General features: G+C 35.5%; 1 protein-coding gene across 1 annotated transcript in view; it reads right to left on the reverse strand.

Annotated features, from left to right (window-relative positions):
• Positions 1–7,470: 7,470 nt before the first annotated feature.
• LOC106978399 (disintegrin and metalloproteinase domain-containing protein 5-like) overlaps positions 7,471–27,711 on the reverse strand; it is a 69,164-nt gene continuing 48,923 nt past the window's right edge. The window contains exons 9-11 of the mRNA XM_015076099.3: positions 19,134–19,293; positions 17,149–17,199; positions 7,471–7,635 (exon numbers count right to left, since the gene is read on the reverse strand). Of these exons, the coding sequence (XP_014931585.2) occupies positions 7,623–7,635; positions 17,149–17,199; positions 19,134–19,293 (224 nt within the window). The 3' untranslated portion in view covers positions 7,471–7,622. The remainder of the gene's footprint in view (positions 7,636–17,148; positions 17,200–19,133; positions 19,294–27,711) is intronic.

Below are 27,711 nucleotides of genomic sequence, written 5' to 3' on the forward strand. Positions count from 1 at the left end.
AGAGATTCCTCTGGTGTGTATTGTATTTGTCATTTTCTTATTCCTGCTGCACAGGGAATTAGCACAGTCAGTGAATGTAAATGTGAATGTAAACTATTTCTGATCTCAGTGGAAAAGAATATATTCCCCAGATCAATGGCCACATGCTATGCGCCTGAGGTGTTATTAATCACCTCCAGAAATGATACCACATGTGACACATTGATTGAAATTAGGTATACACTTGACCCTTGAACAACACAAGTTTGAGCTTCTCAGGTCCAGTGATATGCAGATTTTTTTCCATAAATATACATATAGTACTGTAAATGTGTTTTCTTTTCCTTATGATTTTCTTGATGACATTTTTTCTCTAGCTTACTTTATTGTAAGGATACAGGATATAATACATATAACACACAAAGTATGTATTAATCAAGTATTCATGTTATCGGAAAGGCTCCCGGACAACAGAAGGCTCTTAGTAAAGTTTTTGGGGAGTCAAAAAAGTTACACATGAACTTTCAACTGTGGAGCATCCCTAACCCCTTGTTGTTCAAGGGCCAACTATACAATTAGTTAACTCTGCACTGGTCTAATCATTTATCAGGTTCCATCTCAATTTTGCTGGGACAAGACTGAGAAATTAAACAAAAATATGATGGAGACCACCACCTTTGCAGGTTAAAAGTGGTACTAATTTCCACTATCTCCTTTCCCCAAAGATATGTTTTTATTGTTGTTGTTTGTTTGTTGTTTGTTTTTTTTGTTTTTGAGTATAGTTGACAAAGAATGTTATATTAGTTTCAATAGTACAACATGGTGATTCAACATCTCTATACATTATGCTCTGCTCGCTACAAGTGTAGCTACCATCTGTCCCCATACAAGATATGTTGTTTTTATTTACAATCTTGGCCAAGGGAAAATGGTATCAGTCAGAGATTTACTTTTGGTCTTTTCTACTAGGAGAGCTTTTACTCCACAGATCACGGATTCCATGTGGGATTACTCTGCCAAGTATATCAGTTCCAATTATGCACTTGAGAACTGGTAAATGACCACTGGAGGTGTGTATATACCCAGGAGGCAACTGGAGCCAAACTTTAGCCAAGAACCAATTTATCACCTGGTTCTCATAGGCCCCAAATCCAACAAGGGTGCTGATGATGTCAATATCAACCCAGAATTTGTGTCTAATTGTCCTCAAAATATAATGTCAGTCCCCTTTTGTCAGCGTACAGACACTTGAGTAATTGGCTGCAGCTTCCTTTAGGGAAAGACAGGAGGTATCATGACAGTTTATACTTTCCATGGAGTTAGAAGGTTTTACCAACAAGGAACCAAACCATGTTTTCAGTCAATGGGTTTCAGATTTGAAAAATGGTTCAGGTCTGGGAACTGGGACTCAGGTATTGTGATTTTTTTACTGGGAAAACAATTCTCAGTGTCCTGCTACTCTTGCTTTCTCTTCATTACTGATGTCAAGCAACTCTCTAGTTGGCTGCCAATCTATTTTGCATCCAAAAGCCACAATCCTCTATTTACTCTCCGCAAAACTACCTGTGAGTCAAGTCCCCTTGGCTGCTCCTTCACCCATGCTGATTTAGGTCTCTTGGATTCTGGCAGCCAAGCATTACCACCTGGCCAGCACATCACCATCTGTGTTGATAGGATCTAAGCCTAATTATTGGCCTGTGAGTCAGAAAAAGAAATCAGAAATTCCTGAGATAGGGGTGAAGGCATCCATTGTTCTGTGAGGAAGAAATTTCTGCAGCATCTTCAAGCACAGTGGCTTCCAACCAGTGAGTGGAGGAGGTGGGTGAAAAAAATCAACATCCTTGGTGGAATACATCCAGAGTCCTCTTTCCTATTTTCAGGATCTCAGGTTTTTCCCACAGCCTAATAGAGCTCCTTTGAGTATTCCGAAGTCTCTAAACTTGGAAGTGTAACAGATAGATCTTCTGCCTTCTATCCACCTATGTCTGATAGGCAACAATGGCTGATAAAGGCCTCTTTGTAAGTACCATTGATACTCTATGGCTCACAGGCATAGCCAGTAACTTCTTGTCAACAGCCTTAGTTCTCTTATCATCCTTCTGTAGGGCATTAACAAAATTTAGCAGTAATCCACTAACTCCACTGACTTTAAAAACCTGGTTTATTGCATCTCTACCACTACATTCTCCTCTACTGGGCTACTTTTCCCGGTTGCCATGAAATTTTTAGAATCGTAGTGCCACCTTGTGTTAGGGACTATCTGTGCCCTTTTTTCCAACCAGGATCCTGTCCTGATTTGTTCCCAGATTTGATGAACCAAACCAAATCCACATCATACTACCAATTTACTCATAATACTTTCGTTATTGTTTTAATCTGGATCTTCTGAGAAGCAGATGCCAAGACAGGACTAAATATGCACAGATTTTATTAGGAGGAAAACCACTATGTGGAAAATGGGCAGAAAGATGAAAAGGCTGAGAAAGGTGGCAGACTGAAGCAAGTCTGACCCCAAGGAGAGGAGAGAGGGAGGGAAAACTGGAAGGCAGCAATCTAGGATTCACATAGTTTAAGGAGGGCTCATTCAACATAAGGAAGTTTCAGCAGGACTGTTGGGGAGTCTTCAAGCCAGAGTCAGCTGTCAGAGGAGTCCTAAGTCTCCTAGGAATGCCTGCTTTAGTATGTTGATCAACATTCCACCACTGGTTGAGAGCAGATCATGGGCAGTGTGACCTCGACAAAAAGGTACTTGTGTATTTCAGAGTGTGGCAGCTCAGACCCTTCACCACTCATGCTCCTTATAGCAACAAGACTGTAAGGAACATTCCTGTGCCTGTCATACATGGCACATACTTATGCACATACTTATGTGCATCCAGGGTGTCCAACTTTTTAAAATGGCTAAAGACTCTGTCAGTACCGCAATGGCACTTTTCCATTGTCAGTGTACCTCAGAAATTTGCTTAATATCCAACCCAGAAACTAGCAAACTGATTCTATAGGGACTTATGAGTGACAGGAGCTGATCTAGTCAAATCTATGACTGCAGCCCTGTCAAAAGGTTCTTTAGAAGGTCTTCTATCATGGGAACTGTGGCAGGCCACAGTTATGACAGATATCACACAGCCTTAATTTTTTTTCCATTTCATATGTGGTAGGGACAATAATGGTCACCAAATATTCCATGAGTTCTGATGTTTTCTGGCCTCCTTTGAAGTTAGGTCTATGTGACTAAATTGAGCCAATCCACCATAAGAATACATTTTTTGTATCACTGACAGTGATAGCAGACAGGAGGGAGTTTTCCACACTTTCTTCAGTTTTGTTGGCAACTATGGAGTCCTGTGCTGAGAACACAGAGCTGCAAGACTGAAGAAGCCTGGAGGTCTAGTCATCAAATAAAGGACAGTCTCCACTGCCCAGAAAATGGGCCATACCTGTACAATATCACATAAACCATCCATCAGAATCCATCTAAATAGTGTTCAGCTGAAGCTATGAGTCAAAGGGGAGCATGTTAGTATGGATCATCTCAAGTGTCATAGATGAAATCATTCTCCTTTGGAATGTGTCCTGGTTTCTAATTATAATTCTGGAGAAGCAGGCAGGCTCTGTATATTTTCCTAGGGGATCCATATGTGAGTACTCTGCATGTCCTGAGCTCTACCTATCTAAGTTGGGCTCTTCTTTCACCCAGGAATTCAAAAAATGACCTTGCATAACACACTTAGGGAGAGGTACAATCACCAACAAGAATTAATTTGGTAATCTGTGTCTAGTTCATCATGAGGCTACCAGGAATTTAGGTTGGCATATGAACTCAGATAAAACACTGACCTATACGTGTGTGTGTATGTATGTGTGTGTTTGTGTATACACACACTTCAGATTCTCTCTCTCTCTCTCTCTCTCTCTCCATATATATATATTTGAGTTAACAGCAACGAAGAGTATTTTATATCAGGAGAATAACCAGCATTATCAGAGATATATCCTACTGGATACAAATTTCAAGAGTTGGTGCTTTCAGAATAAGGATTTTGCAAAATCTCCCGAGGTAGAATGATGCACACAGTTAGTTATGAACTGCTGGTGTACAATGAAAAGAGATGGAAGTCAAGGGTGAATAACATCAATATTTAAGGAAAAATAAATGGATGGTAACAAAGTACATTGAGAAAGAATTCTCAGAGGTAGATGTGCAACTAGGAGTCATAAGAGATGAAATGTTTCAGAAATGAAAGAAGGAACAAATTTTAAATGAGGAATAATCAATTATAAACAAACTAACAAACAAACAAAAACAGAAAAAGAGGACTGAGATGAATCCATAGAATTTAACACTGTAGAGATAAGGGAATTTTTCCAGAGTGATTCCAGAAAAATGTCAGGGATCAAAGCCTGTGTGCAATAAGCAATGAGGAAATGGTTTTACATTTTGATTTGAAGATTTCCATTTACTATTAAATGACTTCATACGAAAGTATATCTGAGTAACAGCACATATTTTGACTGATACAGAACTACTAAGCCCTGTGTTTCCTAAATAGGAATAAAAATCCTCAAAGTTCTTTTTTTTATAATTTAACTTTATTTTTTATTTTTTAAAATTTACATCCAAATTAGTTAGCATATAGTGCAACAATGATTTCAGGAGTAGATTCCTTAGTGCCCCTTACCCATTTAGCCCATCCCTCCTCCCACAACCCCTCACGTAACCTTTAATTTGTTCTCCATATCTATGAGTCTCTTCTGTTTTGTCCCCCTCCCTGTTTTTATATTATTTTTGTTTCCCTTCCCTTATTTTCGTCTGTTTTAGTCTCTTAAAGTCCTCATATGAGTGAAGTCATGTGAGTTTTGTCTTTCTCTAATTTCACTTAGCATAATACCCTCCAGTTCCATCCATGTAGTTGCAAATGGCAAGATTTCATTCTTTTTGATTGCCGTTGTATATATATACCATTGTATATATATACCACTTCTTCTTTATCCATTCATCCACCAATGGACATTTGGGCTCTTTCCATACTTTGGCTATTGTTGATAGTGCTGCTATAAACATGGGGGTGCATGTGTCCCTTCGAAACAGCACACCAGTATCCCTTGGATAAATACCTAGTAGTGCAATTGCTGAGTGTAGGGTAGTTCTATTTTTAGCTTTTTGAGGAACCTCCATACTGTTATCCAGAGTGGCTGCACCAGCTTGCATTCCCACAAACAATGCAAAAGAGATCTTTTTTCTCCACAACCTCGCCAACATCTGTTGTTGCCTAAGTTATTAATGTGAGCCTTTCTGACAGGTGTGAGGTGGTATCTCATTGTGGTTTTGATTTCTATTTCCCTGATGAAGAGTGATGTGGAGCATTTTTTCATGTGCCGGTTGACCATCTGGATGTCTTCCTTGGAGAAGTGTCTATTCATGTCTTTTGCCCATTTCTTCACTGGATTATTTGTTTTTTCGGTGTTGAGTTGGATAAGTTCTTTACAGATTTTGGATATTAAACCTTTATCTGATAGGTCATTTGCAAATATCTTCTCCCATTCTGTCGGTTGCCTTTTAGTTTTGCTGATTGTTTCCTTCGCTGTGCAGAAGTTTTTATTTTGATGAGGTCCCAGTAGTTCATTTTTGCTTTTGTTTCCCTTGCCTCCAGAGACGTGTGGAGTAAGAAGTTGCTGCGGGCAAGATCAAAGAGGTTTTTGCCTGCTTTCTCCTTGAGGATTTTGATGGCTTCCTGTCTTACATTGAGGTATTTCATCCATTTTGAGTTTATTTTTGTGTATGGTGTAAGAAAGTGGTCCAGGTTCATTCTTCTGCATGTCACTGTCCAGTTTTCCCAGCACCACTTGCTGAAGAGACTGTCTTTATTCCATTGGATATTCTTTCCTGCTTTGTCAAAGATTAGTTAGCCATACGTTTGTGGGTCCATTTCTGGGTTTTCTATTCTGTTCCATTGATCTGAGTGTCTGTTCTTGTGCCAGTACCATACTGTCTTGATGATTACAGCTTTGTAGTATAGCTTGAAGCCTGGGATTGTGATGCCTCCTGCTTTGGTTTTCTTTTTCAAGATTGCTTTGGCTATTTGGGGTCTTTTCTGGCTCCATACAAATTTTAGGATTATTTGTTCTAGTTCTGTGAAGAATACTGGTGTTACTTTGATCAGTATTGCACTGAATATGTAGATTGCTTTGGGTAGTATCGATATTTTAACAATATTTGTTCTTCCTATCCAGGAGCATGGAATCTTTTTCCATTTTTTTGTGTCTTCTTCAATTTCTTTCATAAGCTTTCTAAACCCTCAAAGCTTTACACAACCACCCAATTTCCAACTTTTCACTGGCTTTTTACACAATTTGTATAAAATTATGAGTAATAGAGAAGTGGTCTTCCAGGAAGCAAAACATTTTATTTCAGTGGCACCCTCCTATTTTCAATATCCATCTCCCTTTTCTAATCTAAAAGCAAACTGATTTTTCTCCATCTTTGCCGGATCATATGGTAGTTTTCTACCATACTTTTCTACCATACCAAAACTACCATACTTTTTCCTATAAGAGTTGCACCATTTTGCATTCCCACCAACAGTGGGCAACAGTTCCAATTTCTCCACATCTTCACCAAAATGTATTGTCTTTTTAAAAATTTTTTTTAATATTTATTTATTTCTGAGACAATGCGAGAGACAGAGTGCAAGCAGCAGAGGGGCATACAGAGGGAGACACAGAATCCAAAGCGGGCTCCAGGCTCTGAGCTATCAGCCCAGAGCCCGACGCGGGGTTTGAAGTCACAAACCATGAGATCATGACCTGAGCCAAAGTCGGACGCTTAACCCAACAGAGCCACTCAGGCACCCCGAAAATTTGTTGTCTTTTTATATGAGAGCAAAATTTCTCAAATTTTAGTAATGAATTCTTGTAAGCTGGAACGAACTGGCTCCAGCACACCACTGCCAAGGTTGGGGCAAAGAGGAAAATTCAGATTCTGTAGGGCCCAAACTCTATCAAATTTGATGAACTATCTCTGAAAAAGAGAATATAAAATTGGGTCCTGACTTTGAAAAGAGCCCTATGTAAGTAAGTGGCCCTGATGCTTTTGCTTCCTTAGCTCTACAGTAAATCTGCTCTTGGTAAATAGGAGTCTCAACAGGCTCAAGCATGTATATAGCTTTCAAAGAGAGAAGCATTGGATTGAATTTGGATCCTATCTTCATAAGTGCCACTGGGGCAAGTCACAGGCTAGCTGAAAGCCAGGAGCTCTGAAGAGAAGAAGGGAGGTTGGACTGAGGAAAGAAGACTCGGGTCAACCTAAGGAGCCTAAGGGAAAAACGCGACACTGTATACTTCACTCTTGAGAGTGAACTGGCAGGCCCTCTTGGCTTCATGAGATGAGGGTCTTAGGCTGCTTTCACCTGATTCAGAGCCTCTGATGGATTCATGTTGGAGTACATAGGGTGGAAGCTGAGACTGAAAATACAAAGAAAACATCAGACATAATTTTGGTGATGCAAGTGCTGATGATTTATTATTTCATACTTTAAACCGTCAGTAGTGACAACAGAGTTGAGGGTGAAATTATTTTTCCCTTCTTGGTTTAGTTCAGTTTCTGAGGATTTCTTTGGTAATGTCCTTTCTCCAGGCCAATGTTGTTACAGACTGTTGCTGCAAGAGAAAACAAAATAGAATATAACACAAACAAAATGCCAGTGGTGCTTTTTTCTCTTTTTTTCAAGCCCTAACACAAATAACTTGAAGGTTATAATTAACTGAAGGGAAAGGATCAGGGAAATAAAAATTAATTCCAGAAAATCAATTATTTGTTACCTCAACTGCAAATACTCTTAGTTTTGTAATAGAAGCAGCTTCCTAAAATTCTGTAAGTTGTTCATTTGCCTATGTTCAGAAACTATTTAGGTCAATAAAACAAAGTACTTTGAAATTTCCATTCTAAATATATGAATTTTAATTTAGAATAAAAAAGAAAAAAATTGCAATAATTCTAAGTACAATCACATTTGGTAAAATATAAAAACACCAATATATATGCACACACACATGTGTGCAACTATATATTAAAATATTTTAACAATAATCATCCTGGGTGCTAAAATTAATGATCACTGTTTCATTCTTTTGCATACCTGTATTTTTGAAATGAATGTTTATTGCTTGTTACAATTGTCATAAGAACCAGAATGATTCACATACTCACATACAGATACAATTTATTGAATGAATTAAGAAAGGACTGTCAAGGGGCACCTGGATGGCTCAGTTTGTTGGGCATCCAACTTCTGCTCAGGTCATGATCTCATAGTTCATGAGTTCGAGCCCAGCATCCGACTCCATGCAGAAACCTCAGAGTCTGGAGCCTGCTTTGGATTCTGTGTCTCCCTCTCTCTCTTTCTGTCTCTCTGTCTCTCTCTCTCTCCCTTTCTCTCTCTCTCTCAAGAGAAAAAAAATAAACATTAAAAAAAGAAAGAAAGGACAGTCAAGGTAAGATTTGGGAATACCAATGTCTCTGTATGGAAAAGGATCTTAATGTAATTAAAATCTAAATATCACCCTTTATAATGAAAAATGAAACCAGTTAAGCATAAAATAAAGTCAAAATGTTTGTTGAAAACTTCAGTACAAAATTGAAAATGACAAAAATTTTGGAACCAAAATAAGGCATGTTTTAAAAACGGGAATTTATTAATGGTAGGCTAGGTCTAAAATTCCAATTTACATAACAAAAATCAGTGCAATGAGAGATGGGAGAGGGTAAAAATACACTAAGCTTCTCTCACATAAAGAAAGTCTCAAAAATTCCTGTAATCTCAGATAAGTATGTTGTGTATTTTCTCTTTTTTTAAAGTTTATTTATTTATTTTGAGACAGAGAGAGAGAGTGAGAGGGAGAGACAGAATCCCAACCAGGCTCCATGCTATCAGCGCAAGCCCTACCCAAGGCTCAAACTCACAAACCATGAGATCATGACCTGAGCCAAAACCAAGAGTCTGCCACTAAACTGACTGAACTATCCAGGCACCCCTGTATTGTGTATTTTCTATTTGTGCTGCGCTTGTTATAGAAATAGCTCATTACTAAATGACACAGTGGAAAGTAACAGAAAATTCAATAAGATAGAAAAATAAACTAAAATTTAAGTTATTCTATAGTTCAGAAAGTATACCATTCACATATGCAACTGACTACTTAATAGTAACCAACTTATAAAAGTTACAACCTGATATAATGGATTGGTGGTTATCACTACAACTAGGTAATCTGGCGATAGGTATCAAAGACAATGATAGTGTATATATTATATTTATGTTTTGATGAATTTCTCTTATAGGGATTTATTCTGAGACTATAATTGGACAATTGCTCTAAAAGGTATATTTATATAATAATGTTTATTACAGGGTGTTTGCAACAATGAAAAACTGGAAGTAGTCTAAATATTCATAATGATAGATTTTTAAAATGAGTTATTTTTCATTTTTAAATTGAATACTATATGTCACAAAATGATGACATAGACCTATATCTTCAGATATTAAAAGTTGTCCATAATAGTCTCTAAGTAAAAAAAAAAGTATATGTATGTTTTGCTTAGAAAAACATTTAAGAAGATATGCATCTATATTGTTAAAGGAAATTTTTCTTGAATACTGTGATTATGAGAAACTTCTCTTTAACTTGTATACTTACCAAAGTATCCTATATATTTTAATAAAATTTGATAATACATTAAAAATACGAAAAATGTTTTTTGAAAATAAGCAACCCCATAAATCACTGCCAAGGCTAGTGTCATGAAGATTTTCCCCTAAGTTTTCTTCTAGGAGTTTTACAGTTTCAGGTCTTACATTTAAGTGTTTAATCCATTTTGAATTGTTTTTGTGTATGGTGTAAAGAAAGGGTCAAATTTCATTCTTTTATATGTGGATATCCTACAGGTTTTCCCAGCACCATTTCTCAAAGAGACTCTCTTCCCCATTGTGTATTCTCAGCACTTTTTTCAAAGATCAGTTGACTATATATATATATATATATATATATGCATGAGTTGATGTCTGAGCCCTCTATTCTGTTCCATTGGTCTGTATCTGTATTTATATGAGCACCATACTGTTGGATTATAGTAGCTTTGCAATGCAGTTGACCCTTGAACAATACAGGGATTAGGAGCACCAACCCCCCCTGCAGTTGAAAATCTGTGTATAACTTTTGACTTCCCTGAAAGTTAACTACTAATAGGCTACTGTTGACTGGAGGCCTTACTGATAATATAAACAGTCAATTAAAATATAAACAGTCAATAAAAATAGTCAATTAAAACAGCCAATGCTGGCCTCATAAAAGTGTTCCCTCTTCTTCAATTTATATATATATATATATTATATACTGTATTAATAAGTAAGCTAAAGATTAAGAATATCATAAAGAAGAGAAAATACATTTATAGCACTATACTGTATTTATTTAAAAATTGTGTGTGAGTGGACCCACACAGTTCAAACTCATGTTGTTCAAGGGTCATCTGTATGTTTTGAGATCAGGAATTGTGAGGCTTCCAGCTTTGTTCTTCTTTCTCAGCATGTTTTGGCTCTTCAGGGTACTTTGTGGTTCCACATGAGTTTTAGAATTGTTTTTTGTATTTCTGTCAAAAATACCATAGAAATGTTATCAAATTTGCAGATAACTTTGGGTAGTATGGACATTTTAACAGTATGAATTCTTTCAATCAAAAACCTATGTCTTCTCATTTGTGTGTTACTTAACTTCTGTCATCAATGTCTCGCAGTTATCAATACGCAAGTCTTTCACCATCCTACTTAAGTTTATTCCTAAGTATTTTATTTTTCAGCAGATCCTATTGCACTTTTAGGGTTTTCAAAATATAAAATCATGTCACCTGCAAACAGGAACAATTTTACTTCTTCCTTTTCTGATTTAGATGCCTTTATTTTCTTTTTGTTGCTTAACTGTCCTGGCTAGAGCTTCCACTACTAGATTTAGTAAGATGTGGTGGTAAGTTTTTTACTGTTGAGTATGATATTAGCTGTGAGCTTTTCATATATGGCCTTTATTATATTGAAGTAATCTCCTTCCACCTAATTTGTTAAAAGTTTATATCATAAAAATGTTTTCAATTTTGTCAAATGCCTTTTCTGTATGCATTGAAATGACCCTGCCATTTTTTATTCTTCATTTTGTTAATGTGAGATATCACATTGATTAATTTTTGTATGTCGGACCATCCTTACAACCCTGTGATATCACTTTGTTATGGGGATGATCCTTTAATGTGCTGTTGAACTTTGCTAGTATTTTGCTGAGGACTTTTGCATCTATACCAGTCACAGATATTAGCCTATGGTTTTCTTTTCTTGTGGTGTCCTTGTATGGTTTTGGTGTCAGGGTAATGCTGGCCTCATAAAATGAGATTGAAAGTGTTCCCTCTTCTTCAATATCTTGGAAGAGTTTGAGGAAGATTGGCATTAATTATTCCTTAAATGTTTGGTAGAATTCACCAGTAAAGCCAGTCTATCCTGGACTTTATTTGCTTACAAAAACCAGTTGTAATGTCTTCTCTCTCATTTCTGATTTTATTCATATTAGTCTTCTCTCTTTTTGTGTTAGTCTAGCTAAAGTTTAATTAATTTTCATTTAAAAAACAGTGCTTTTGTTGATTTTTTCAATTGCTTTTCTATTCTTTAAAAACATTTTTTTAATATTTGTTTATTCTTAAAAGAGAGAGAGAGAGAGAGAGTGAATGCAGGAGGAGCAGAGAGACAGGGAGACACAGAATCTGAAGCAGGCTCCAGGCTCCGAGCTGTTGAGCACAAAGCCCAGGGCTCAAACTCACGAACTGCAAGATCATGACCTGAGCCAAAGTCGGACACTTAACTGACTGAGTCACCTGGGCATTTCTATTCTTTATTTTGTTATTATCTTGCTCTAATCTCTATTATTTCCTTCCTTCTGCTAACTTTGGGCTTTAGTTTGTTCTTCTTTTTCCTCATTTCTCGATGTGTAAAATTAGGTTGTTGAGATCTTTCTACTTTTTAAAAAAAGTAGGCCTTTATTGATATAAACTTCCCTCTAAGCACTACTTTTTAAAATTGTTTTTAATGTTTATTTAGTTTTGAGAGAGAGAGAGAGAGAGTGTGTGTGTGTGTGTGTGTGTGTGTGTATGTGTGCCTGAGTGGGGGAGGGGCAGAGAGACAGAGGGAGACACAGAATCAGAAGCAGGCCTCCAGGCTCTGAGCTGTCAGCACAGAGCTGGATGTGGAGCTAGAACCCATGAACTGTGAGATCATGACCTGAGCTGAAGTCTGACACTTAACCAGTCAACTGAGCCACCCAGGCTTCCCTAAGCTGTGTTTGGTATGCTGTGTCTTCATTTTCATTTGTCTCAAGATATTTTCTTTAAAAATACTCCAAAAGAAAGTTTTCTAATTTCCTTCTTATTTCTTCTTCATTGGTTTTTCAAGAATGTACTGTTTAATTTCTACATTTTTGTAAATATTCCAGTTTTCCTTCTGCTACTGATCTCTAGTTTCATTCCATTGTGGTCAGAAAAGATACCTGGTATGACATAAATTTTCTTAATGTGTTAGGATTTCTTTTGTCAACTAATACTTCATCTATACTAAAGAATATTTCATGTACACTTAAGAATTTATATTCTGCTACTGTTGGGTAGACTGTTCCATATATGTCTATTAGGTCCCATTGGTCTATAGGGTTGCTCAAGGGTGTTCTTTTTAAGTTGATTTGCTGTGTGGATGTTCTATTATTGAAAGTGAGATACTGCAGTCTCCTACTTTTACTGTATAGCTGTCTATGGCTTTCTCTGTTCATATCTATCAACGTTTGCTTTATATATTTAGATGCTCTGATGTTGGGTGCATATATATATATATATATATACACACATATATATACATATATTATATGTATACATACATATATGTATATATGTATGTACGTATATATATATATATTTCTGGTGAATTAATCCTTTTTATCATCATATAGTGTAAATAATGTATGACCTGTGTTTCTTGTGACAGGTTTTGACTTAACATATTTTTCTAATATAAATATAGCCAACTATACTTAAGAGTAAATAAGACATGGGGTGCCTGGATGGCTCAAGTGGGTTAAGCATCTGACTTTGGCTCAGGTTATGATCTCACAGTTTGTGAGTTCAAGCCCTACGTCGGGCTCTGTGCTGACAGCTCAGAGCCTGGCACTTGCTTTGGATTCTCTGTCTCCCTCTTTCTCTGTCCTTCCCCTGCTCACACTGTCTCTGTCTCTAAAAAAAGGAATAAATGTTTTTAAAAAATTAAAAACAAGAGTAAATAAGACACGTGTATATTGTGGGTCTGTTTTTGGAACCAACAAAAAAAAATAGAGATTCCACTCTTAAGGCGCCACTGCTATGTGGTGGAGAGAAGAATGTTCTTTTGAACAATTGTGGATCAATTATATATCTATATGGGAAAAATAAACTTTTATCACTACCTCACACACAAACAAGAATTAATGGATCACTGAATAGAAAGTGTTGATATTAAGCAGTGAAAGTTTTCTTTTTCTTTCATCTTCAACATTATGTTATTATATTTCTATTTTCACAAAAATTTTACAATCATTTTATAATTTTCCATCAAAAATAATGTCAAGATTTTTATTTTAGGATTGCATTAAATCTATAGATCAATTTGGGAAAAAATTATATCTTAAAATATTGAACACACCATGTTCCTCAATTGATTTAGGTATTCTTAAAATTCTCAGCAATATTTTGTATTTCAAGTATAAATCTCTTTCATATTCTCACTGAATACATTCCCATGTATGTCTCTCTGTCTCTGTATCTGTCTGTCTGTCTCTCTCTCTCTCACATACACACATACACAAAGTATATATAGTTGCATTTTTCAATTTTAATTTTCTCACTGTTTGTTGCTTGTGTATGTATAAAGTTAAAGTTGATTTTATATTGGGGTGCCTGGGTGGCTCAGTCAAGTTGAACATACGACTTTGACTCAGGTCAAGATCTCACTGTTCGTTGGTTCGAGCCCCACATCGGGCTTGCAGCTGTCAGCCTGTCAGCATGGAGTCCACTTCAGATCCTCTGTCCCCCCCTACACACTGGGTATAGAAATTACTTAAAAATAAAATCTTGGGGTGCCTGGTCGGTTTAGCAGCCCACTTCAGTTCAGGTCATGATCTTGGGCTTTGTGAGTTCAATCCCTGCATTGGGCCCTGTGCTGACAGCTCAGAGCCTGAAGCTTGCTTCACATTCTGTGTTTCTCTCTCTGCCCTCCCCTACTTGTGGGCTCTCTGTCTCTCTCTCTCTCAAATAAATAAATAAATAAATAAATAAATAAACAAACATTAAAAAAACTGATTATATATTGGCCTTGTATCCAGGAACCTTAAATTCATTTATTAATTCTAATTTGTTTGTAATTTCTTAGACTTTTCTATGTACACAGTCATACTATCTACAAACAATGACATTATTCATTCTTTATTTCCAATATTTCTACTTTTTTTTCTTACCTTATTTTCCTGGCTAGGATCACCCATACAATGTTGAAAAAGAATACAATTGTGAAATATGTTCCTGATCTCAGGGGTAAACACTCACAATTTCAGCATTAACTGGAATGTTTGCTGTATATTTTCTTGTTTCAAATTTCCTTTACCAAATTGCAATAGCCTCCTTCTATCACTGGTTAAGTGGGCATTTTTATAGTGAAAGGCTATTTTTTTCTTCACCTATAGAAATGATCACATAATTGTTCTCTTCTATCAATATGGTAAATTATATCATATTGGCTTTCTAATTTTAAATGAACTTATCGTTATTAGTTCACCCTTCCCCTCCATGGCTAATTATCTTTTACAATGCTAACTAGATTTATTTGGAAATGTCTTATTTAAAATTGCTGCATCTTTAATCAGAAATTGATTTATAATTTTCCTTTCTAGTAGAGCTTTTGTCAAGTTTTGGTATTAAAGTTAGTCTGGCCACATGGAGAAACTTGGGATACGCTTCTTTTTATATTCTCCAGATGACTAGTGTAAGACAGGTATTACTTCTTTTTTAAATATTTGAAAGATATAATAGTTTGAATTACTTTCCCATGTCTTCATTCTTTTTCTGGTATATGTCTATTCATCCATGCTCTTTGCCGTGTGGCCTTTTAGTATCTCCTATTAGAGTGGGTGGAGTATATCACACACATCCCCTCATTGGGTTTGGTATTGTGACTTGTTTGGCCAATGTAATATAAGATAATGTAATTAAGGAAGTGCTGGCTTAATTTATCTTGGCTCTTTTGTTCCTGATGCATGCCATGAAAACAATATGCCCAAGTATCAACTTTGTGAGAAAGTTTTAAGTGACAGTTTCCAGATATTTAATGGGAAAGACTTATTCATATTTGCATTTTTTTCTCTATTCTACTTTGGGAAAGATATGTTTTTGGAAAGCACATATATTTCATCTGAAAATTTAAATTTATTGATTTTAAGTTATCACTATTATTATCTTTTTTTCTAATGTCCAAAAGATTTTAAAAATATGCAATTTTATTACCTGGCATTGGTATTTTATAACCTTTCTCTTTTTATTTTGAGCCACTGACTAATTTTTTTTCTATTTTCATATGCTTCAACAGATACATTTACAAACACTTGTCTTAATGAAAGAAAATGTTAGGTAAAGGATGTATTATACACATTCCAATGAGTTAAGCATATGGTCATTCTCATATCCTTCTACACATAAACTTACATTACACGTATATTTTAATGAAGAAGATGTTACTTGAAAGAAGGTTTATACACAGTGTAGTTTCAGTTAATTATATGCATTACTATTTTTAAGAATCCGCCTCTCTGCTCATTTTTGTTATTTTTCTGTTTATTTTCCTTTTTATTTATTTCTGCTCTTTCCTTAATTATTTGTTTCCATCCAGTCTTTGAGTGCAATTATTTCTTCTTTTTCTCTTTTAATAGAGATTATCATGAAATAAACTACATTTGATTGTTCTCTGTCCTGTAATACGCATTTCATTGTGATTAAAAGGATTAAAGTATAGTCTTACCTAGAAAGCAATGATATGCCTAATTTTTGTAGAACCTAAAACAGTCAGTCTTGACAATAGGATTAAGAAGGTGACTGTCCATACTTAATAGAGTTTCTTTTAAAATTAGGAATTCCCTCAATTCAGACATGGATCTCAATATTTGTTACACAAATATCATAGCATGCAACTTTGTCCTGCAAGGATGAAGACAGAATTTGAAAAATAATCTGGGATGCTATATCAAATATTGTCTCCTTTTATATTCTACCCATCATATGGTATGGGAAATTTTTATATACCAATAACAAATGAGGAATATATAATTTTACAAAATATTCTGTTTGATTACTCCATAGTCTCATCTCTAAATTTACTTTCCCAGATGAGTTAAGACAGTAAAATGAATGAAAATGTCAAGTCTTTATCTTACTAGCAGTTATTTTTTTCTAAGATAATAGTGTAACTACAAGCACATATGATATCCCTTATAATATCAGTGTTCTTTACATGTGGCAGTAAAATGTCATTAAGATATAAGTGCTCTTGGGGCGCCTGGGTGGTGCAGTTGGTTAAGCGTCCGACTTCAGCCAGGTCACGATCTCGCGGTCTGGGAGTTCGAGCCCCGCGTCGGGCTCTGGGCTGATGGCTCAGAGCCTGGAGCCTGTTTCCGATTCTGTGTCTCCCTCTCTCTCTGCCCCTCACCCGTTCATGCTCTGTCTCTCTCTGTCCCAAAAATAAATAAACGTTGAAAAAAAAATTAAAAAAAAAAAAAGATATAAGTGCTCTTTACCAATGCTCAAAAAAAAAAATCCCACAAATTATGTGCTTACTGATGCTTGTGAGTGTACACAAAAATCACTCCTTTAGGGTAGGTTGGTAAAGAGAGGTTGAGATATCATGAAAGCAAGCTTTGTTTTTTTCATATTATAAATGCTAACTAACAGTGAGAAACATAAAGAATCTTATGAACAAATATTTTGGTTTCAAATTAATAATTTTGAAGTGCTCCTAAACAATGATCAAAACATACAATGCATAATGGTTAATCGCGTTGTTCTATGTTCACCTTTCACTGGGGGATAATTTGCTGTTACTGCTGCTTTCTTCTGACACAGATCAATAAAATTGACAAAGTTTATTTTAAGTGGGAAAATTTTTAAATCTTGAACAACTAAGTGACTATTTTTCAAAGAAACAGAGTGACTCATTAAATGTCTCTTTCCAACAAAATAAAACAGGTACAATTCTTTTTTGTCTTTCTTGAATTACATTAACATACTCTGAGTGTTATATTACCTTCAGGTGTATGGTATAATGATTCAACAATCATTTTACTCAGTGTCCATCGAGGTAAGTGTAGTCTTAATCCCCTTCACCTATTTCATCCGTTCCCTCAACCCACCTCCTATCTGGCAACCAGTTTGTTCTCTGTATGTATGAGTCTGCTTTTTGTTTGTCTTTTTTTTTTTTGCTTGTTTGTTCCTTTGTTTCATTTCTTAAATTCTGCATATGAGTGAAATCATATTTGTCTTTCTCTGACTGATTTCACTTAGCATAATACACTCTAGTTCCATCCATGTTGTTATAAATGGCAAGATTTCATTATTTTTTATAGCTGAGTAATATTCCATTGTGTATATCTACCACATCTTCTTTATGCATTCATCTATAGATAGATGCTTAATATTAGAACAAATGCCATCAGCCACCTTGCTTTGTTGATTAACTCCTCTCATCTTACTTTTACATTTATTGAATTATTTATAAGCCCACATACATACAGACAGGCCCTTTGCTTCTATGATACCCCTAACTCCTCTGGTAAAATTAAGCTAAAGCCTTAAAGTAGCAGTCAAAAATTTCAGTTAATTTTTCTATATATTCCTATTTTTTTCTTCTTTTCATAACATATACTCATGTCTTCTCTTTCTACCAATTCCTGGAAGTTAAAACTAGAGGTAAATCGCTCTGTGGGAAAACATAGTAAATTATGAATAAGGGGCTTAACAATTATGACTAAATATTTGTGTAACAGATTACAGATAATGTGGTGATTTCACTTATTAGTTTTGTATACCCAAAAGTTTATTATACTTTTGAAAATAATAAGGGAAGCTTATTATCTCTCATTGTATAGAGTTATAGAGAATAATATTTTTTATTATGAAATTTATTGTCAGATTGGTTTCCATACAACACCCAGTGCTCATCCCAACAGGTGTCCTCAATACCCATCACCCACTCACCCCTCCCTCCCACCCCCCATAAACCCTCAGTTTGTTCTCAGTTTTTAGGAGTCTCTTATGTTTTGGTTCCCTCCCTCTCTAACCATTTTTTTTCTTCCCCTCCCCCATGGTCTGGTTAAGTTTCTCAGGATCCACATAGGAGTAAAAACATATGGAATCTGTCCTTCTTATAGAGAATAATTTTAAGAACAGAGATTAAATCACTTGCTCAAGGTGCCATAGTTTCTGCATGCAAGATTTAGGCATTAAAAATAGGTTTTCTGAGGCTAAAATGTAATTTTTTCCCATTTCATGACGCTGCCTTCTGTGTCCTAACCTGTGTTATAAACTGCACATGTAATTTCTGGTTAAGAAATGTTTTTATAAATTAGCAGCATCAATACTTAGGAAAATAAATATTATGGAAGCAGGTTCATAAATACTATTTTCAGCTGAGAGAGCCATTCTAATAAAGTCATTTGCCACTGGTCTGAGTACCTGTATCTAAAAACTTCCTTGAGATGCAGTATTACATATTCTCATGAAGCCCGAAGACAGAACTGGTAGACTAAGAGGCTGAACAGACCTCCACAATACTCTTGGCAGCTATAGCTCCTCTGAAAGTGATACTAGTGGTAAAATGAATGGTTATAGTAAGGAGTAAAACTAGGAAACAACAAAAAAAAGGAGGACATCAGACAGATTTGAAATATTTCCCTGGGCCTCGCCTCATATTGTTCTACCTCCTGTCTTAGATTATCCCTGATGAAACAGGAATACTTTTTTCTTGACTCATTGAATTTAGTAAGAGTAAACAAAAATATACCTGTCACTTTCAGTTTCCCCCCTGTAGCACAGCTCTCTTATTTTATTCTGCTTTATTACAACAGCAGCAGTGATGATGAGCAGAGGTAGAGAAATGTAGAAAATGAGTTCAAATCGGTGTTTTGAAGGAGTGGTAGATTGTCCCCCCAAATCACTTTTACCTATAATGGAAAGTTATAGGTAATTTCATATTATACTCATAATTTCAAATTATATTAGACATTTTATTAACCAAACGAAAATGTGTAGAGGATATCATTACCAACATTATTCCCAAACACTAAACATTTCACTCATATTTTATGAATATATTACAATATTAAACTAACATACAAACTATTAAAACTAACATAAAATATGAATTAAACTAACTTATAAATTAACATTTAAACTAACATATAAAATATAAAATGGGCTGCTACTAGTGCTTTATTGCTCAGGAATTTTCAACCTTACACCCTATAGTAGATTTATAGTATAGATTTATTTGATTGAAGGTAATCTTCCTTCATGAAGTATACGTTTAATGCTTGCAACCATTTCTTCAACTTCTTTCTGATATAGCTTATCCAAAATTCAAACATGTATATCATAGAGAGTATTGGGATTGTACCTATACATGAGAACTAAATCTGGGAAATGCGGCATTTAATTTCTCTTACATTACATTATATATTTTTTCTAAATATTAAAAATTAGTACTCACTAAATAACTAAATTATTTAACTAAGTTCTTATTTTTTTACTGTCCTACATTGTTTATTAGGTAAGAATTTTACAAGCATTATTTATATTAGTGGTAACAGCAGAACTGAAGAGTATTGCATCTTCTCCATGCCGCATGGGGAGAACCACCGATAGTGTGCCCTTTCCAAGGCCACTGCTCTTGTGGTCTGCAGATGTCAGCCTTCCCATCTCCCTGTGCCTGTGGACTGGTTTGGTGATCCCCTGGGTGTAGGGGTTTCTTCTAATAGCTTTTTGGAATGGATCAATGAGGATAATCTCAAAGAATTTGTATGTGGAATCTTCGCCAACCCAGTAAGAATTCAAGACTCTTAGAACCCCACAGTAGCACCTTGCTCACTCCTCTGCAACAGATTGAAGGTTTTGGGAAATTTTTAGCTGGTTAACACCATGATGGACAGGCTTGCCATAGGTAGCACTCTCGGGGACTGGGCATTTATGGCCACCATGTCGCACACGAATCTGTTGTATGACATAACCTTGCTTGGCCTTGTACTCCCAGTCTGTGGGCTTTAAGGGCTTTATCAGCTAGGGGGGCTGGAAAGGGGGCTGTGGAGAGCAGAGAGCTGGCGATAGTGCCAGCAACACACCCCGAGAAGAAAGCGCATTACATGGGACTGCTTCTTCTTCCATAGCTCCTGGATGTACTTGTAATTGTCCATCTTGGCTTACCTTTGAGCTGATAGCTGCCACCAGACAGAAAGAAAAAAGTCTTTTTCCTCTTAAGTAAGTTTTTAATCAAATATATAGCCATAGGAAATTAAGATGGCTCTAGAATTATTTTGTAGAATGCATGGCCAAACTTGACTTTGACCCATTTTTGACTGATGTTAATATCTACATTTTCCTCATCAGTTCTTATTCATTCTCAGCTGACATCTGTATTCATTCCTGAGCATCTGACCTATATGGGTACTCAACTTCCACCTTATTGTATATACTAGCCACCGATCTGGGTTTATAATGTTATCAAGCTCTGCTTTCTCCAAAATTTATTGGCAAGTTTTTTTTTTTTTTAATTTGGTATAGAATACTGTTCTCTGCTAGTTCAAACAATGGAGGATCTGATAAGTAGAGGAGCCACCCCCCAGCTACAGTTGTGCATGGTCAGGGCTTAATATACTCCTCTGAAGACTGCCCCAGTGCTTCTCTTTTAGTTCCTGTAGCATTTTTCAAGTCAGTTCAAGCTAGGAGCAACACTTTTCCAGTCTACTTTGTGCTTGTGATTGGGGTTTCCAATACCTCTGGAATGAGGATGACATTATATTTGTAATCAGAAAGCCAGTGAATCAGATGAAGAGGGCATCCTCTCTGGCCAAGTACTGCAGATTGATTCTCAGCTACTTTTATAGTCTTTTGGATAATCAATGATGCCACATGGGTTATTCAAAAAGGAATGTAATATATGCCCAGAAAGCCTCAGAACATGAGTAGGATTTCTAGAAACCCAAAAAACTGGTCTTACATCTTTACCTCCTATTGTCTAGTTTTAACAGGCACTACTAGTAACCACCATGAAAGAATATTTATTCACTTATTTACTCTGGGTCTCCATTTTACATTGGTTAAGATTAGTCCCCAGTAATCTTCCCTCAAGCTTCTTTTACTTAATTCCAAAGATGTAGTGAATTTTTCAGGCATTTAACTATTAATGGTGTTTCACCTCCTCCCTTTTATTACCCCAAATGTCTTAGCCTTTATGGCTCAAGAGTTTGTTAAATCAGACTCCCTAAAACAGAGGTCTTACCCTTGCCAAACTTTATAGACAAACATCAGGTACAGAAAAAAGGTGGGTTTTTTTTTTTGTTTTTTTGTTTTGTTTTGTTTTTCATGAAAGAGCTTGAATCCACCAGCTGCAACTCCTAAAAGTTTCCCTTCTTTTCCTTTTTCCCCTACATTCAGAATGATTTCAGAAAAAAACAGATGAGAGCTTTGAGTAAAGTAGTCATGAATGGCACTGTTAATTATGCAGCTTACAAGATTACCCAGTTTCTCCAACTGGCTATTCTGCCATAAATAGATAGATTCCAGGTTTATTTAGAATAATCAGGGATGCCTGGGTGGCTCAGTAAATTGAGTGTCCGACTTCAGCTCAGGTCATGATCTCATGCTTTGAGAGTTCAAGCCCTGCATCAGGCACTCTGCTATTAGTACGGAGCCCACTTCAGATCCTCTTTCCCCCCTCTTCCCCTCCGCCACTCACTCTGTCTCTCTCAAAATTAATTAATTAATTAATTTAAAAACAAAAAGAAGAAGAATCTATGTATACAGATAAGTACACCCTACCAAAAAAATTTTATAGCGAGGGACTCCTAGTATATTCCTATTAGCAAATACTATTATTAGTGTGTGTGCTGGTTAATTTTATGTGTCCAACTTGACTAGGCCACAACATGCTCAGATATTTGGTCAAATATTATCCTGGGTGTTTCTGTGAGTGTGAATTGGAATAAAATTAACATTTAAACCAGTAGACTAAGTAAAGCTGATAGCTTTCTTTAATGTGAGTAGGCCTCATCCAATCAGCTGGAGGCCTTAATAAAACAAAAAACACTGATTCATCCATGAATAAGAAAGGATTCTTCCTGCATGAGGAGCTTTCATAGTAGACATACAGGCCCCAGAATATAAGGGATTAAGACAGACCTTATGGCAGCTGACCAAAGGAAACTAGTTGGATTAAAAGGTTTCCTCTGATCCCAGGTTCAAGTGCCACCATTCTACTGCCATTTGGGCCCAGAGTGATATAGGGAAAGCAACCATGAACATTTGCCTGGGACCATCAAAGTTGTCATATGGGAAGTCTCAAAAACCAAATAATCCAATACTGAGATGCAAAATTTTCTGAGTTATGAAAACTGGTTTGGAAGGTTGAAGTTGAAGAACAAAATCCATTTGGAAGTTAAAAAAAAACAGGAACTAAAAGCAACGTTGTTTTGGGGACAAACGAGTAAGCATAAATTATCCGCGTCTATGGTTGCTGTTTTTAACTCTGACTACAGATGTTGACAATTGTAATTTGTGGTTCATTTTTTTTAATGTCTATTCATTTTTTGAGAGACAGAGATAGAGCATGAGCGGCGGAGGGGCAGAGAGAGAGAGGGAGACACAGAATCCGAAGCAGGCTCCAGGCTCTAAGCTGTCAGCACAGAGCCTGACGCGGGGCTCGAACTCACAGACTGTGAAATCATGACCTGAGCCGAAGTCGGACACTTAAGTGACTGAGCCGCCTAGGCACCCCTAATTTGTGGTTCATTTTGAGTGATGCGACTTAAGTGTGCAGCATAAGGGTATTGAAATCATTAACAGTCCATCTTTGACTTAGTCTTTGGATTAACTGTTGTGCTTTGTGTCAAGAGAGTACTAATATAATTTTTCTTATTGTCAATATTATAATCATGTTTTCTAAGAGCTCAGATGATGATAATCAGAATCATTACAATACTAACACCAGCATGACCCGGACATCACTGAACATGAAAACTAAATGACTATTTTTTTTTAAATTTGTTTATTTTGAGAGAGATAGCACACGAGTGGAGGCAGGGCAGAGAGATAGGGGCAGAGAGAGAGAGAGAGAGAGAGAGAGAGAGAATCCCAAGTAGGCTCTGCACTGTCAGCACAAAGCCTGACATGGGGCTCAAACCCATGAACTGTGAGATCATGACCTGAGCCCAGCTCAAGAGCCAGACTGGGTGACCCTCACCCAATCATGAGGTGACCCTACATGACTATTTTTAATACCACTGGATTGAAAATATAAATAACCAAACAGAGCATATTACACAATATGACAAAAATAATTTGGATGCAGAAATAAACCCACACATATATGGTCAATTATTTTATGACAAAGGAGCCAAGAATATAAAATGGGGAAAGGACAGTCTCTTAAATTAATGGTATTGGGAAAACTGGTTATCCACATGCTAAAGAATGAAATTGGACTATTCTACATAATATACAAATATTAACTCAAAATGTTTTAAAGACTTGAATGTACTTGAAACCATAAAACTCCTAGAATAAAACAGGTAGTAAGCTCCTTGATATTGATTTGGTGATAATTTTTTGAAATCTGACATCAAAAGTAAAAACAACAAAAGCAAAAATAAACAAGCGGGACTACATCAAACTAAAAAGCTGCACAGCAATGGAAACCATCAACAAAATTAAAAGGCAACCCATTGAATGAGAGAAAATATTTGCCAATAATATATCTAATAAGGGGTTAATATCCAAAATATATTAAGAATTCATCCAACTCACCAGCAAAAAAAAAAAAACAACAAATAATCTGATTTTTAAATGGGCACAAGACATGAATAGAAATTTTTCCAAAGAAAACATTCAAATGGCTAACATACATGAAAAGATGCTCAACATCACTAATCAAGAGGGAAATACCATTGAAAACCATAAGGAGATATCACCTCACATGTTTTAAAAAAATTAAAAATAGAATTACCATATGATCCAGCAATTTCACTTCTGGGTACATAGCCAAAGAAAATGAAAACACTAACTCAAAACTATATATGCACTTCCATGTTCACTGCAGCATTATTTATAATAGCCAAGATATGGACACAACTTAAATGTCTATCAATGAATAAATGGATAAAAAATGGGGTTATATATATATAAAGGAATATTATTCAGCCATAAAAAGAATGAAGACTTACCATGTGTAACAACATGGATAGACCTCAAGGTCACTATGCTAAGTGAAATCAGTCAGACAGAAAGACAGTACATTTGTATGATCTCATTTATATGTAAAAAAAAAAATACAAGCTCATAGATACAGAGAACAGATTGATGGTTGCCAGAGGTGTGGGAGTGGCAGTAAATGAAATGGATGAAGAGGGTCAAAGGTACAAACTTCCAGTTATAAAATAAATAAATCCTAGGAGTGTAATGTATAGCATTGTAACTATGGTAAGTCATACTGTATTGCATATTTGAAAGTTTCTAACAGAATAGACCTTAAAAGTTCTCATCACAAAAAAAAAAAACCTACAACTATGTATGTGATGGATGCTAACTAGACTTATAGCAATCATTTCACAATATATACAAATATTGAATCACACTGTACACCTGAAACTAATATAATGCTATATGTCAATTATATCTCAATAAAAAAGGAATATGCAATAGGTATGTGAAAGCACATTTGGAGGTTGAATCTCAAATTTCTTGGATGAAATAAGCAAGTATGTTTAAATCAACTCCACTTTTTGTTTCCCAAAAAAAACAAACAAAAAACTTTTCTCTCCCCAAAAGACACCAAAGTCCCGACAAAAATAACCAGCAAATTAGCTTGAGCACACTATAGGAACAAACATGCACTGCCCTATCACTCATTCCCCTACCAAACCAAATGAAGTTACATTTCCTGATTCACTGATTACACTAAAATTTCCAGTGGGAGAAAAATGTGAAAATTTTGATAACATCTGTTGGCCCCTTAAGTGTAGCAAGGATTCTGTCCTACCAAGTGAATATGATAGCAAAGTATTTCTCCAGCTCTGACGTAATTTGATTTCAAAAATGAAGTTTAAAAAAGGTTTCTTAATTTCTATGCAAATTTTAATGAAATTATAGATAAGATAAAGCAAAAATTTTGTTATCTTGCTCAAACCTAAACTAGACTTTGCTCATCTGTATGCATACTTAGCAGGCAGTGCAAATGTAAACTTCTGCAAGTCCCATCCAGTCTATAAACTTCTTATCAAAGACAAGGAAAAGATCCTACCTGCTAAATATCCTACACACCTTGGACACAATGCTGAATGGAGTGAGATATGTTTACCTGTAATATAGAGGCTTTCATCATGAAAGCTTTTGGTCACTTTTGTTTCCTCAAAGTGTGTAGAAGCTCATAATGGGATTTTTTAAACTTTATGAAATGGAAGGTGATGCTTCTTCAGAAGTGGACACGCACAAGATTGCTCTTAGTGTTACCGGCTATAGAAAATATGTTGAAAATACTGGCCTGACATAACACCTTTTTCTTAAAACGCTGGACAAGAAGAATGTATTTCTATAATTTTTCAATACATTGAGGATTCAAATAGAAAGAAAGGTTGCAGTAAAAACAAATTGACAAACTGTTTCTCTGAAACAATTTGATAATATGTGAATCCTAGGACAAAAATTTCACATAGGCTGTGACATCAACTCATACAATGAAATAATGGAAATAAGGCTGTTTAAGAATTCAAAAAATGTAACTAGAAAAAGGCAAGAAATTAAACAGGACCTTCTCAGGTCCCAATTAAAATTGTAATTTATTTGTAATTAAACTTAAATTTCACAAACTCAAATTACTTCTATGCTTTAAATCATGTTCTCTAAGAAAAAAAAATTTACTTATGACATCCAATGTGCTTTGCACTGTTTAAAAATGATGAGAATTTTTGAAATGGGTAGCCTGTATGATGAATTTAAATATGCAAAGGAACTGATTCATAAGATACCTGGTCTACCAGAAGACACCTGTAGAAACAAAGCTAATGAAAGTTTTTGGAGACCTGCAAACTAATTTCTACAATTATAAAAACCTACTGTGTCTAGCAAATAAAGCCCAAAGTATGCCATGTTCAAATACATTTGTTGAAAAGATCCCTGGCTGAAGCCATCACAATGGACAGACACCTGAATTTATTAAGTGGCTTGATAAAGCAGAGCTTCAAGTCAAAAGGAATTATATATTTGGCTCTATTCCATTTTGCTGCTGCTTAAAAGAAAGGATGTCTGAAAGTCTGCAAGCAATTCAGAGAAGGATAATTGGACAATTAAATGGAAAGGGTCAAAATTACACCTGACCATATCAGAGGACAAAAAGAATCATGTCATTGTTATTTTTTGTTAAATATAGAGCATATATTTAATCCTATTATATTTATACTGTCCTTTTGAAAAGTCTTACATTTATGAATCTTAATAATATACAACAGAAAAGCCTACAAAATTTAAATATCCAGTAAAGACCTTTTAAAAAGAGGTAAACATCAATTGCTATATTAAACAATATATTATAAAATATTATCCTTATTAAATATTGTTATATTTTTGCTCACATATATTATTCGTTTAATTTGTTGTACTGTAAACTATTATCAATTGACACTGGTAATGAGCTCTATTAGTGTTTTGCTTAAATAAGAGCATTTATGTAACAAAACAATCAATAACACAGAATAATATAATTTTAAATAAACATCTATTTTATACATATTTATGTGAAAATAAATAAATATGTAAAAATAGATATATATATACTTATATGTTGCATGTTAAATTATTATTCCCTTTTTTGGGGGGGGTTCTAAAACACAGTCTAACATGGCTGTGTGTTAACTCTGTAAAAAGTTGGTCACCCTAGGTTTGCCTTTCCCCTAGTATCCAAGCCTCATGTAAATCTGCCAAGGAATTTCATTATTTTCCCCAAAAGGAAAGGGGTAAGGACGGCTAGCCTCTGATTCCAGGTTATTCTAGGTGGGCTCCAATATCTTCTAAAACCAGGAACTATCCCCCAGATATACCCAGGCCTGCCTAGATCTGCTTAAACTCAAAATACTACTCAGAAAACTCAGGGAAGAGATTCTAGAGAGGATATTTCTAAAGATTAGATGAGAGCCCTTACAATGCAGCAGAAAGGAATAAAAGATAGCTTGAAAAATTCTGGTGGCATTAATATAACAACTACTAACAAACACTATTTTAAACCAGAATTGTATAAGACAACGCTAAGTGAACAATCTAAATTAACTAGTCAAATTTTATGCACTGAAATTTCTACTTTTAAATTGTCTAACATTTAATTG

This window comes from Acinonyx jubatus, chromosome B1 (assembly GCF_027475565.1).
Source record: "Acinonyx jubatus isolate Ajub_Pintada_27869175 chromosome B1, VMU_Ajub_asm_v1.0, whole genome shotgun sequence".
Lineage (NCBI taxonomy): Eukaryota > Metazoa > Chordata > Mammalia > Carnivora > Felidae > Acinonyx > Acinonyx jubatus.